This window comes from Prunus dulcis, chromosome 6 (assembly GCF_902201215.1).
Source record: "Prunus dulcis chromosome 6, ALMONDv2, whole genome shotgun sequence".
In the NCBI taxonomy this organism is placed as follows: Eukaryota; Viridiplantae; Streptophyta; class Magnoliopsida; order Rosales; family Rosaceae; genus Prunus; species Prunus dulcis.
The window spans coordinates 27,237,627-27,249,056 of NC_047655.1; the positions used below are offsets into that span (position 1 = coordinate 27,237,627).

Genomic DNA, 11,430 nt, shown 5'->3' on the forward strand with positions numbered 1-11,430 from the left:
TACATATCTCCGCACTATAATAACGTTCGAATCATTCATGTAAGAGATAATATATTTATTGCACCCTCCCAAAATTAATAATTTAGATATATTTATCATTCCAAAATCCATATAGCCTAAGTATAACAATTGTTCTGTGAGCATTATTTTTGTTTGGTAGAAATCAAATATAAAAGACGTTAGCAAGGACTTCTAATCAACATTTGTTTTTGGTAAATTCTATCAATTATATATTTGTAGTACCAGCAACAAGTAGTAAAAGAAAGGCATAATTTTCACCAGAAAAAGAAGAAAAAGATTATTATCACCCTGCACCGTCATGATTTTTGAGCCAAGGTGGGGCCCCTCATATGTCGTATCAGCAAGCCCAAGTCACGTCATCGATTGTAACATGGTGCAAGCAACGGCTATGATCAGTCCAGAAGAGTACTGCATGTGGGGCCTACAAAAAACGTCATCTGATCCAGGGAAAACCACATTGAATCGTGCAGGAACTTTTCCCTGACACCGAGGGGAGAATCTTGGGCCCGCTCCCTCGATGACTCTTGGTCAAACCAAGTTTACAGTGAAAGGACAGCAACCGCAATTCTATTGAAAACAATAACCTATTTTAGTAATTCTGTCGCAGCTCAACTTCTGCTACCAATACACTTTCGTTACGCTATTTTATCTATAAATACTCAGCCTCTGAGCTCCGAAACAGTCTCTGTTGCTCTGATAAATTGAACCAAATCACGCAAAAAAAACTAAGTAAACATGCTTGTGTATCCGGACCAACTGCCTCAATGTTTTCCTTTTTGTTACAATTTTTGGTCTCTTCCAGCAAAATTTCTCTATTTTCGTTTCATTGTCTCATTCTTTTTATTTCTTAGAAAGCCAATGAAATGGGAATATAAAAGTATTTCTGAAACGAACTTTAGGGTAAGTTTTGATGGACAAAAGTTTCACCTTTACAATTTTACTGGGAATAATGTTCTTAGAGGAGATCTTATTGCTTAGATTAACGACCACTTATTTATTGATTGTGTCAGGTAATCTCTTGGGTTTGGATTTGTGTTGTTGATGCCAAGTTATTTTAGATAAATGATGATGCTTAGAGTCAGGTGATGAGCTTCTTTCTTTGGGTTGTTGACATTGTTGATACCTTCAGGCTTCAGGTGAGTGAAGCTAGATAATTACTCATTAATCATTTTGATAATCAAGCATGTTTTTCTTCTATATAGTTACTTAAAAGTTAAAACAAAATGGTTCATTCTGGTATACTCTATATTTGTCATGAATAGAAGCAACCAGCTATGGACAAAAAGCAGTTTGTGACATTCACGAAGAGGTACATAAAGTTGTTGACACCAAGAGCTTTTCAAGAAGCATATATATTGAGGGGGCCACCAAATTCTTGATCTCTAAACTCAGCGACCTCCAATTGTATGTGCTCTCTTTTCTCCACCTGCCTGCTAATTCAACCAATTTGGTTAATTTGTTTACTTACTTTTAATCTAAGATTTAATTGATTGCGTGAGTTTGTGGGTTTGGTTTGTTGTGGCAGTTCTGTGGGGGAGAGCATGCATGATGATGGGAGCATTGTTTTTGCATACTACAAGGAAGGTGCCACCGACCCAACATTTATCTACCTTGCCTATGGTTTGAAGGAAATAGTGTGTTAATAAGAATAGAAAGGATACTTTCTACAAGCACTACATTCACTTCAAGAAGCAGACAAGGGCAATAAGGCATTGAAAGCGCTCGCCTTCGGCTCCCTCTACTTCACCGGAGACTGAACTACCTGAGCCTGAGACGAAAGCCCATTGCAAACACCTATCAATTAGAACCACAAGCAAACCTTCATTGACTCCTCACTCTACTCCCAAGAAAAAGCTAGGGTCCTGATCGAGCAACTAGTAGTCCTATCTATCCACCTCTCCAGACACAAAATCTTGAGTACCTATGATGGTGACCACATCTGCTGGCATGTGATGTTTGGACAGGCTCTTCCCTTCATGCCCCCGATTGCAGCTTGTTCTCTCCTCGAGAATGAACTATCAGGCAAAGATCTTCGATCCGAATCTTCGCATCTACTCTCTTAGAGGATGAACCACGCCTGCCATTGGATGGTGGTGCTACATGTACAAATTTTTATTATAGTTTCTTAGTTTTGAATGTTATTTAAAAGGTTCACCATAACTGGTATTTTTTCACCAGCAAATTTTTTTTTTTTTTTCCGAGAAAAAGGGTTTTAACATATTTGGATTAACTTCCAAGTGTCACTGCAAAATGCTCAAGTGCCAGTCTATCCATTACCGGTTATAAAAACAAACACAAATTACTACCAAGTCAATAGGTCAAATTACACGAGGGTATGGTTCTGGTGCACAAACTTAAAAGTTGGAACTTGTACTAGGCTTGAAGACCCTTTGAGAATCCATCCACTCTATGCATAATAGTTGAGGCTCGCCTTCTTTTTCGCCTGAACTTGAATGATACCTTCATTAAAATCTTCGTGGTTGACCTGTAGTAGAACCAAAACAACACTAACGATTAGTACACTTCGTACTGCAGGTTCAAGAATACCACACAAATAAAGATGAGAGCAACTAACCTCAGTTGCATCCCGACGCAGAGCCAGCATGCCTGCCTCCACGCACACTGCTTTTAGTTGTGCACCGTTGAAATCATCAGTAGACCGAGCTAATTCTTCAAAATTCACATCTGGGTGGACATTCATCTTCCTCGAGTGAATCTACAAAATCAACAAAAAGGTTTTAATAAGAATGCTTCCAACCGGAAAAGTAATCACGAAACATCAGGCATTGTAAAAGACAAACCTGCAGAATTCTAGCTCTTGCATCTTCCGTGGGATGTGGAAACTCAATTTTACGATCCAACCGACCAGAACGCATAAGAGCAGGATCAAGGATGTCAGCACGATTTGTTGCTGCTATCACCTGCAATTAAGTCAATGAAATTGGTAATGTTACCAAAATAAAGCAGACGTTCTCTGAGTATTAGATGCCCAGAAAGTAAACAGGCTGAAACATCTACTAAGAGTTCCCAAGTGAATCATAGTTGAAGGAAAAGTGAATACACTACAAACAAGGATAAACAAACCTTGATCCGGTCATCGCTACTAAAGCCATCAAGCTGATTAAGCAGTTCAAGCATTGTACGTTGCACCTCCCTATCTCCACTCACTTCACTGTAACCAACAATGAGAGAACAAATTTCAATCAGGAAAGAATGCAGTGATCAAATTGGGCAACAGCATCCAAGTACATATTTGTTAACTATATGAAAATAATTCATAGAAAAGGCTGCTGAGGAAATATAGCATACCTATCAAATCGCTTTGTGCCAATTGCGTCAATTTCATCTATGAAAATGATGCAGGGGGATTTCTCTTTTGCAAGCTGAAAGGCATCACGAACAAGTTTTGCTCCATCCCCAATGAACATCTACATGAACTCCAAGTATGATTACTTCATTAAGCACCCAGTTAGAAAATCTAGAGTTCACTAACATCCTAAAAAATGATTGCTAATACAACAGTTGAGCATATTTAAACATAGAGAGCTAGGTCATGCAGAGATCGTTTACTCTCCCAAAAAGGATACAAGGATCATTTCCTCCTAATCAGAAACAGGTAAGACAAAGGAAAATCTAACAACTGATTTATATCTCAGAAAACCTAGAGTTCACAAACAAATAATTCAAATTTTCAGGATTTAGGAACCTCTAATGCAAAATAATTTTAAGAAATAGACGATTCCTTCTCTAATCTGAGCAAAGGATCAGCATTACGGAGAACAAACAAAGGCTAAGCCAAAATGAAGATAATCAAACTATGTAAAGAGTGCATTAGAGGCATTCACAAAATCATTTCAAAATCAGCCACCCATGCTAAACATGTACATGCATATAACCTTGAATTCAATGAAAAGAAAACGATACTAGTAATAATTATATCAAATTTTTCTATACCTGAACCAGTTGTGGGCCTGCCAGTTTCAGAAAAGTAGCATTGGTTTGTGCAGCACATGCCCGAGCCATTAATGTTTTACCAGTTCCAGGAGGTCCATACAATAGCACTCCCTTTGGGGGACGAATCCCTAATTTCTGAAACCGCTCTTTGTGGGTCATGGGTAAAACAATCGCCTCAACCAGTTCTTGAATCTGTTACAGTAAAAACAAATTAGAGCACAACATCAAAATGTTTGGTACCCAACAGAGCATGCCTAAAATCTGGAAACTTGCCTGCTTCTCTAGCCCTCCAATGTCATTGTAGTCTTCAGTCGGTTTTTCGTCGACCTCCATAGCCTTTACTCTAGAATCGTACTCGGATGGCAAAGTATCCAAGATCAGGTAACTATCCTTGTTCACACCAACAAGATCACCAGGCTTCAACTTATCAGGATCAACAAGCCCAACAACAGGCAGGAAGATAGTCTGCAGCAAAGAAAAAAACCCATATTCGGCTAGTGAACAATGCATCTAATATGATAATCAACACATATCATAAAATTAAAATGCTGTTAAAGTAAAGAAATAAATGATACAAGTAAACACACTCATTGGTTTTGCTAGTGAGATTAAAGAATATACATAGAACATTACTCAGCTGGCTTACCTGGCGAGTAGATGTTTTCAAAACAACACATTTCCCCTTTCTTTGTGAGTCAAGATCAATATTTGCACCATCCTCCTCAGCCTCGTCTTCTGGGTTCATTTCCAGAATCTAGAAAAGAAAAGAAAAAAATCCAATAAGAGCCTAAGACTAACAAACAAACAAAAAACACGAAGTTCACTTGCCATCAACAGCTTAAAGTTCTCCATATAGTATATCAATAATTTTAGAAAGACCAACGAAAGAGTAGCTAGATTGACCACAATAAGTCTGGTTTCAGGAACATTAAAGATTTAATTCACATCTTCATACACTCATTATACGACTACAATTAATGCTGTGTTGAGATGACAAACAGAAGGAGCCAAGTTCTCCAATTGAGCACACTTAGCTTAAACACTATTCTCCAAAATTTTGTTTCTGTAGACTTTTTCCACGAAAATAATTGAGATTAAGAGAAAGAAATTCTTACCTCAACAATGTTGCCTACCAAGTAAGGCAACTGCTTATTGAGCTTAATCTTTTCCTGATTCTCCTTTATCTTCTCCTTGTATGAATCCAACTCCAAATTTGTTCTTTGCATTTCTTCCTTCAATCCCACAAAACAATATCAGATAAACGCACAACCATTTACATATTGAAATCCAAAAACCACAATTCAGACAACGTCAAATACTAAAAAGCATCAAATAACGTATAGAAATATATTAAAAATGCATCATTTCCCAAACAAATAAAATCATAAGAAAATTACACAGAAACCCTAAAATCAAAGTCAATTCTTTCATATTAATTCTGAAAATAATTGATGATTCTGGGAATTAAACAAGTCATAGGACAGCGATTATAAAAAACCCTAAGTCGCTCAAAATACTAGTTCCCTAGAGTAATACAAGTGGAAGCACAATCAGTGAGCGAGAGAGAGAAAGAAGGGACCTTGAGTATTCGGATCTCGTTGTCAAGAAGGCGAGTGGCTCTGATAATGTCCTCGGTGGTCATGGCGGCCAGCTGCTCGTCCTCGAAGCTCGTATCTTCTACCATACCGGTAGCCATCTGAATCCGATTAATTCCTTTTCTTTATCGAAACCGAGAGAGTTTTCAGCTACAGATTTCAGAGAGAGGGAGCAAGTAGAATGCTTATGCTTCTACTTGTTCTTAAAGAAAAGGTTTTTGTTCTTTTTTCTCTTTGGCACCCAAAAAAAAAAAAATTGAAAAGAGAGAGAGGTTTTTGTTTGTGTACTGTTGGGCCCAAACTTGGGCCTTCGGCCTTTTTTTTTGTTGGTCGAGTTGAAATACAAATTCCAAGTCCATACTGAAATCCAAATCAAAACTATTCCACCACAGAAATTAATAAACAGCGACCACAGGAGGAAAAGTTGAAAATGCCTACTGTACTACCGTTTCGCCTTCCCGTAGTTCAGATTAGTTTAAAGGAGAATATCATTTGTATCAAAAAACAAAATCAAAAAAAGGGACCCAAAAAGTTTGTGGATTATTGAGTGTTTGCTTGTTTCTTTTTAATTATACAATCGATAAATGAAAAATAGGTACCAATACACATTTATACAAGAAAATTTCAATGACAATGAGCAGTACTATCCAACGATATGTCATATGTACAAGATAATGTCACGGTAATGATTCAACCTAAGGAAGCCATACATAAGGAGTTCAAGGTTCAGCTGGGCAGAAACTATAGAGGTACTAACAATAGGATTAGAATTTAGAGTTTCCAATATATGCCCAGCCGATGCAAAATGCCTGCAACAATGCCCCAAAATAAGATCTCTGCAAAAAGGACGTAGAGCAGAATGCCTACTCTCCTCGAATGCCAAACCCCCACGAAAATGTGCTTTTGAATCCAATATATCTGCCCATGCCACAAGTCAATTCAAACTAACTATGAATGAAAAAAATAATTAATACGAAAATCATGGTAATTACATTGGAAAAATGAAGGCAAAACATATGGAATTCGAACATACTAGCGTGTTATGGGGGTCCTCGTAATACCACCTGTTAATGAATCCTGCAAAGATGCCTTCAGCTGCCATAACATACACAAGCATAGCGTTCATGCCGATCCATTCCAGTGGCAGGAACAGGTATTTTATACCCCAGATATCAACCTGGCATTGCAGGATGTTGATCTTTAGCAGAGAAAATTTGAGAAACCTCATGAAAAAATAAAAGAACCATCAAAATTTTCATGACAAAACTATACCAGAATGTAGAAGGCTGAAAACACCAAAGCTGCTGCTCCAGATGTTATACATACATAGCTAAATGTATATAGCTGTTTGTTTGAAGGAATTGCTGCACTGGGCATAAAACATCAGAAATATATGATTGATTGGTAAACAAAACATAGCTGCATACACTTCGCACCGTGAGTGAAATGAAGAATGATTCCTAAGACGAGGAGAGCACAGCCCGCTGGGATCCAATGCTTCAGTCTGGCTGGATGACCCTGTTGTTGGAAACGTGAGAACAGTGAGGAAGAGTCTTGCATATGCTAACCAGGAAGCTCTAAGTATATCAAATTTGAGACTTGACCTTCATTTGTATAAGCACATGACCAAAATGTACTCCAATGATTGTGGAGAGAATTGCAGATATAGAGCTACAGGATGAAACAAATCGACATAAATATAAAGTTCTAAAAAGTTTCTCAAGGGCTTAATCTCTGAGCTGTAGTTGAACAACACCAAAACCAGTTCAGTACGCAATGGTTAAAGTCCAACAATGGAAAGGGTTATATTTACCTTACAATTCCTTCAGGTTCAAAAGGAGCATGGCACCATGATGGAGCGTCATGTCGAAATGGTCCTGCATATGGGGAATTCTCAGTGCAAGCCTGCAGCAGTTTGGAGTAAAGAAGGTTAAACGTTTACAACTGACACTGATATATGCTCTTCATCAGAAAATCATATAAATATAAATATATATATTATATATATATATATATATATATAAGATTAAACTACATACTTTAGATCTTTTCCAAGCTGGACGCGGATACATGTGATTGATTCCCAACACTTCTCTATCAATATATCCTACTGCATTACAAGGAGGATCTAGTTTTCCTCTCAAGCCACAAGTTACCTATTGACAAGAAATCCTTGTAGATAAATGAATAATGCCACTGAAAAGAATTCTCAAACACAGAATATATTGTAGCTTCAAACACATTCAAATTTTCCTTACCCGGCAATTCTTACAAAGATTTTAACAGATTCATATCATTTAGTAGAAGTATGAAATCTGAGAACTGGAGGCTTACAGTGAAACTTTTCCCATAATCAAAACGCTCTCTGTCAAGGACAGTAAATTGCCAATCAGGAACATATGTCCCATAAATTACAGCAAAGTAAATAGTGAGAACACATGCTGCCACCAGCCTGGAAATTTTGAATGGAGAATTCATTCATAATTGTTTCCTAAATATGAAAGAACTATAACAAATAGAGAAAAAAACCATAGCATCATAGAAATAAAAGAATTACCAATGCCAATAGTATAATTTGAATATGGAGAACCTGCTGGGTGCCATATTTTTGGTTTGTGCACCTCTGGAGAAAATTTCTATCAAAGCCACTACCAGATATGCAAGAGCAATTCTCTACAAAGGGTAACATGAATTACTACAAGTTGCAGTGCATCATAAAACTAAACTATGTAATCAACATCAACAACACGTAAATGCATAGAATTATCAAAATTACCTGGAGAATCCCACACCATCTTATTTCTTTCATGTCAACACCATATGTTAATTTGTCAGGATCATGTGAGAAACCTCCTTCACAACATATTGAAGGCATGTCAACATGAGAGTATCAAAGTAAGGTCTGGACCCTTATTGCTTTTATGTCCTTGAATAGTAACAGATTATTATGAAAACATGTTGATATGTAGACTTTTGGTTATTATTCTGAGACCCTTAACTTGTCAATGACCTCTAAGCCTCATTAGTAAAAGAAACTTAAGTTCCTAGCAGTCCATCCACATGTTAGAGCCTTGTAGGAACTGTTAAAGAATTAATCAAGTCAACCGTTGACATTTTAACTCTTTAACAGGAACCATCTAAGCTAATATCTGCAGACTGCAGCCATGCCAGTCAAGTCTCTTCAACAATAGTGGCATTCAAGGCATTCCGAAATAACTTTCTAATTTCAAGTGTGATGTAAAGTGATGCATCATACAAAGAGCAACAGTTGAATCACAATAAACAATGCAGTGTTAAGCAATTAAGATTTTGATGAGAAATGTTTTTTTTTCCCTTATTTAGCTATGCCAGATTTCCTCACCCCCTCAGCTGGGGGAAAATGGAACAAAACTACATCATATTATTTGAGTTTCTTTCACATAAGACTAGAAACTGAAAGCAAATGAAATCAATAAAGGGAATACATAATAGTCCCTAGTTTATATGTCTTTTTCTCTTGAAGGCCAAAAATGTAAGAAAAGTAGGAGTCAAAATGAACCCAACAAACAAATATATTCAATATAAGGTTTCAAGGACAGTGACCTTGTAATAGGAGACCCCAGAACAGAAGCTTGAGAGTTCTAAGAATCACCCTCTTGACAGCTAAAAGTTGGTCTGGTATTCTCTATAAGAAGAAAGGTCATTAATTCAAATTTGTACTGTAATATTATGCTACCATTTTGTTGAATAAGAAGGAAAAATTGAAAAACAGAGAAAGGAAAGCAAACCAACCTTGAGAGAAAGTGCAATGGCCATGCCCACAATGAACAAGAAGAATGGCATTACAAAGTCAGCAAGGTTGCAGCCATTCCATGGCGCATGCCCAATCACAGGCCACTCTCCACCAGCATCGTCAACCAAAATCATCAGCTGCATCATCAAGAAGAAAACTATGCCAAGTCAAAAATTCGTAAACGCTAACAAAAGTCTCGTTTCCTCCCGACAAGAACCTCAAAAACGTTGTTTCTGTTTACGGTTTTGACACTGAATTGAAGCAACAAAAGTAAACTATAGAGTGAACTTGTTTGAGTTACCGAAACAGTGAGGCCACGAAAGATGTCGAGGGAAGCGACACGTTTCGGCTTGGAAGGCTTGTGGTCCGAAATATCGGGTTCCGACACGTTGAGATGTTGGTGGTGAGTGGTCGTATCGGCTTTGATTTCGGCCATTTTGTGACGTCAACGGTGTTTGAGCTTTGATGATAAGGGTGAGCTATTCAGTTCAGCTAAAAGCTAAGCTAAGCTACTTGTAAAATATATTATATAACTAAACTCAGAGTCCACTCTCAGATAGTGATGACTGACTGACTGATTGCATGGATATTTGTCAATTTGCAATTACCCCTCTAGAGGATTGAATGAATCATTGAAATATAAAATATATCATATCCTCAATAAATATATCAAAATAACAAACAACCCATAGCGTAGTAATTTCGAGTGGGGGAATGCTAGCATCTGTGTGTTATGTGTATACTGCCCCTCTCCTATTTTATTTTTTGGAAAAGACCCGTGAGGTCAGAACATAACTGTTATGGATAAACATAAAAGACAAATATTTTGTTTCATATTATGATTTCAGTTTTTCTATTATTCTTCCAGCAATAAAAGAAAACCATGTTTTTATACTGAAAATTGTTGCAGTAGTCATAACTTGTTGATTTATTGGTACCATGGGAGTGTGGATTAAGCTTCAAAGTATCACTATACAGACTGTATTAGCCTTTGTTTTCTGGAGAAATTCCAAGGGAAAAATCTTATAATTGGGATTTGGAACAATTTTACATTAATAAACAGTCCACAATAATTTCCAGCCACCTCAACTCTGCAGCAAGTTACAAGCTTTTTACTGCACCTGTCATCCTGTCTGTATCACAAAGAAAAGGTTACATCATTGGAATTTCTGGTCAGCAAAGAAAAGGTGACACAAAAACAACCAATTCAAGAAAGACAGGAAAATTCTGGTCAGCAAGAACCCTTATCTCTGTTTTATCATCAGATAGATGCACTTCTACAAAAGGCAAATATCAAAAGCCTAACCAAGTCCATAGAAGAGACTGGCAAAATGCCTCTCAAATAGGAACCAGTACAAGCTTAGGAAAATCTGCCCCATGGAGCACATCCACATATGATTTGGCTAATTTGCATCATCCCAGACAAACAAAACAGACAACACACAAAGACACAAACACAAAACAGACAACACACAAAGACACAAATACTAACCAGTAAACAAACACAACAGAGTGAGGGAGGAAGGGTCCCAAATGGATCAAACATAAAAGAAGCATCCAAAGAAGATTCAGAGGGGAAGATTTTATTGATGAAGAATAAATTTGTTCAAGGATGAAATAATTAGAAACATCTTAGCTAACCCAGTCAGTTGTTTGTCAAGTCTATTCCTTTGTATATCGTATTTATTTGCAGTGCTAAAACATAATGAAATGCACCTTATTTTCTCCCTAAATTTTCTCTGTAACCAAAGAGACTAAATTTGCGAGAAAGATCCTTACTTTACTATAAGGTGGCCTTGCACTGTTTTTAAGCAGAGAAAGTGGAAGCTGTAATCAAACCAACTACAACAGTATCAGAATAAATACGATACAAATACAAGATGAAAGTTTTTAAATTTAAGTGAGAAGAGAATCAAATTCCAAACCCTAACCCAAAAATCAGTACATGAGGTAAGAAAAAAGTGAAAGTTCGCCGTTTGGTTGCTGAAAATCTGCGGCGAGAAAATGTTTTCAAAGAGTAACACAGGCTCAGTTAGCTCTTTATATAGTACTGGTTTGCGCGGGCTTGACCTAGCCCAGTTATGTTTT

The 11,430-nt window shown here is 37.1% G+C and overlaps 3 protein-coding genes and 1 non-coding gene across 10 annotated transcripts; 1 reads left to right on the plus strand and 3 right to left on the minus strand.

Moving 5' to 3' along the window:
- Positions 1–1,106: 1,106 nt before the first annotated feature.
- On the plus strand, positions 1,107–1,664 carry LOC117630597 (translationally-controlled tumor protein homolog). The gene is given in 4 exon segments (XM_034363299.1): positions 1,107–1,157; positions 1,284–1,371; positions 1,374–1,425; positions 1,547–1,664. Coding segments are annotated over 4 exon segments (309 nt in total).
- A 567-nt stretch (positions 1,665–2,231) lies between these two features.
- On the minus strand, positions 2,232–5,811 carry LOC117629759 (26S proteasome regulatory subunit 6A homolog). Its single transcript, XM_034362357.1, has 10 exons — positions 5,555–5,811; positions 5,091–5,207; positions 4,622–4,729; positions 4,249–4,440; positions 3,976–4,167; positions 3,331–3,449; positions 3,106–3,193; positions 2,823–2,942; positions 2,597–2,737; positions 2,232–2,506 (listed from the first exon to the last, which is right to left on the minus strand). Exons 1-10 carry the CDS (start codon positions 5,669–5,671, stop codon positions 2,429–2,431), a joined length of 1,272 nt encoding a protein of 423 aa, XP_034218248.1. The 5' UTR covers positions 5,672–5,811; the 3' UTR covers positions 2,232–2,428.
- A 344-nt stretch (positions 5,812–6,155) lies between these two features.
- Positions 6,156–11,387, minus strand: LOC117629758 (heparan-alpha-glucosaminide N-acetyltransferase). 7 transcript variants are annotated; one of them, XM_034362350.1, is made up of 15 exons: positions 11,274–11,387; positions 11,122–11,169; positions 9,644–10,475; positions 9,342–9,479; positions 9,153–9,234; positions 8,347–8,423; positions 8,128–8,243; positions 7,905–8,022; positions 7,610–7,726; positions 7,384–7,475; positions 7,175–7,241; positions 7,007–7,088; positions 6,843–6,934; positions 6,604–6,747; positions 6,156–6,488 (listed from the first exon to the last, which is right to left on the minus strand). In XM_034362350.1, exons 3-15 carry the CDS (start codon positions 9,776–9,778, stop codon positions 6,342–6,344), a joined length of 1,407 nt encoding a protein of 468 aa, XP_034218241.1. In that variant the 5' UTR covers positions 9,779–10,475; positions 11,122–11,169; positions 11,274–11,387; the 3' UTR covers positions 6,156–6,341. The 7 variants fall into 7 exon arrangements, with proteins under 7 accessions (XP_034218241.1, XP_034218243.1, XP_034218245.1 ...); XM_034362352.1 differs by having other exon boundaries at positions 11,122–11,184; XM_034362354.1 differs by having other exon boundaries at positions 9,644–9,802; positions 10,427–10,475; positions 11,122–11,385.
- On the minus strand, positions 10,665–10,764 carry LOC117633309. The gene has a single exon (XR_004586622.1). It is a non-coding gene; the product is annotated as a small nucleolar RNA snoR127 (small nucleolar RNA).
- Positions 11,388–11,430: the final 43 nt, after the last annotated feature.

Excerpts from the sequence above, each read along its gene's own strand:
- LOC117629759 (XM_034362357.1), bottom strand. The coding sequence starts at position 5,671 with ATGGCTACCGGTATGGTAGAAGATACGAGCTTCGAGGACGAGCAGCTG. Across the intron at positions 2,943-3,105 it reads GTAGCGATGACCGGATCAAG|GTGATAGCAGCAACAAATCG; the intron begins GTTTGTTTATCC and ends ACTTAATTGCAG. Across the intron at positions 2,738-2,822 it reads CAAGAGCTAGAATTCTGCAG|ATTCACTCGAGGAAGATGAA; the intron begins GTTTGTCTTTTA and ends TTGATTTTGTAG.
- LOC117629758 (XM_034362350.1), bottom strand. The coding sequence starts at position 9,778 with ATGGCCGAAATCAAAGCCGATACGACCACTCACCACCAACATCTCAAC. Across the intron at positions 8,023-8,127 it reads AAATTATACTATTGGCATTG|GCTGGTGGCAGCATGTGTTC; the intron begins GTAATTCTTTTA and ends CAAAATTTCCAG. Across the intron at positions 7,727-7,904 it reads ATTATGGGAAAAGTTTCACT|GTAACTTGTGGCTTGAGAGG; the intron begins GTAAGCCTCCAG and ends TCTTGTCAATAG.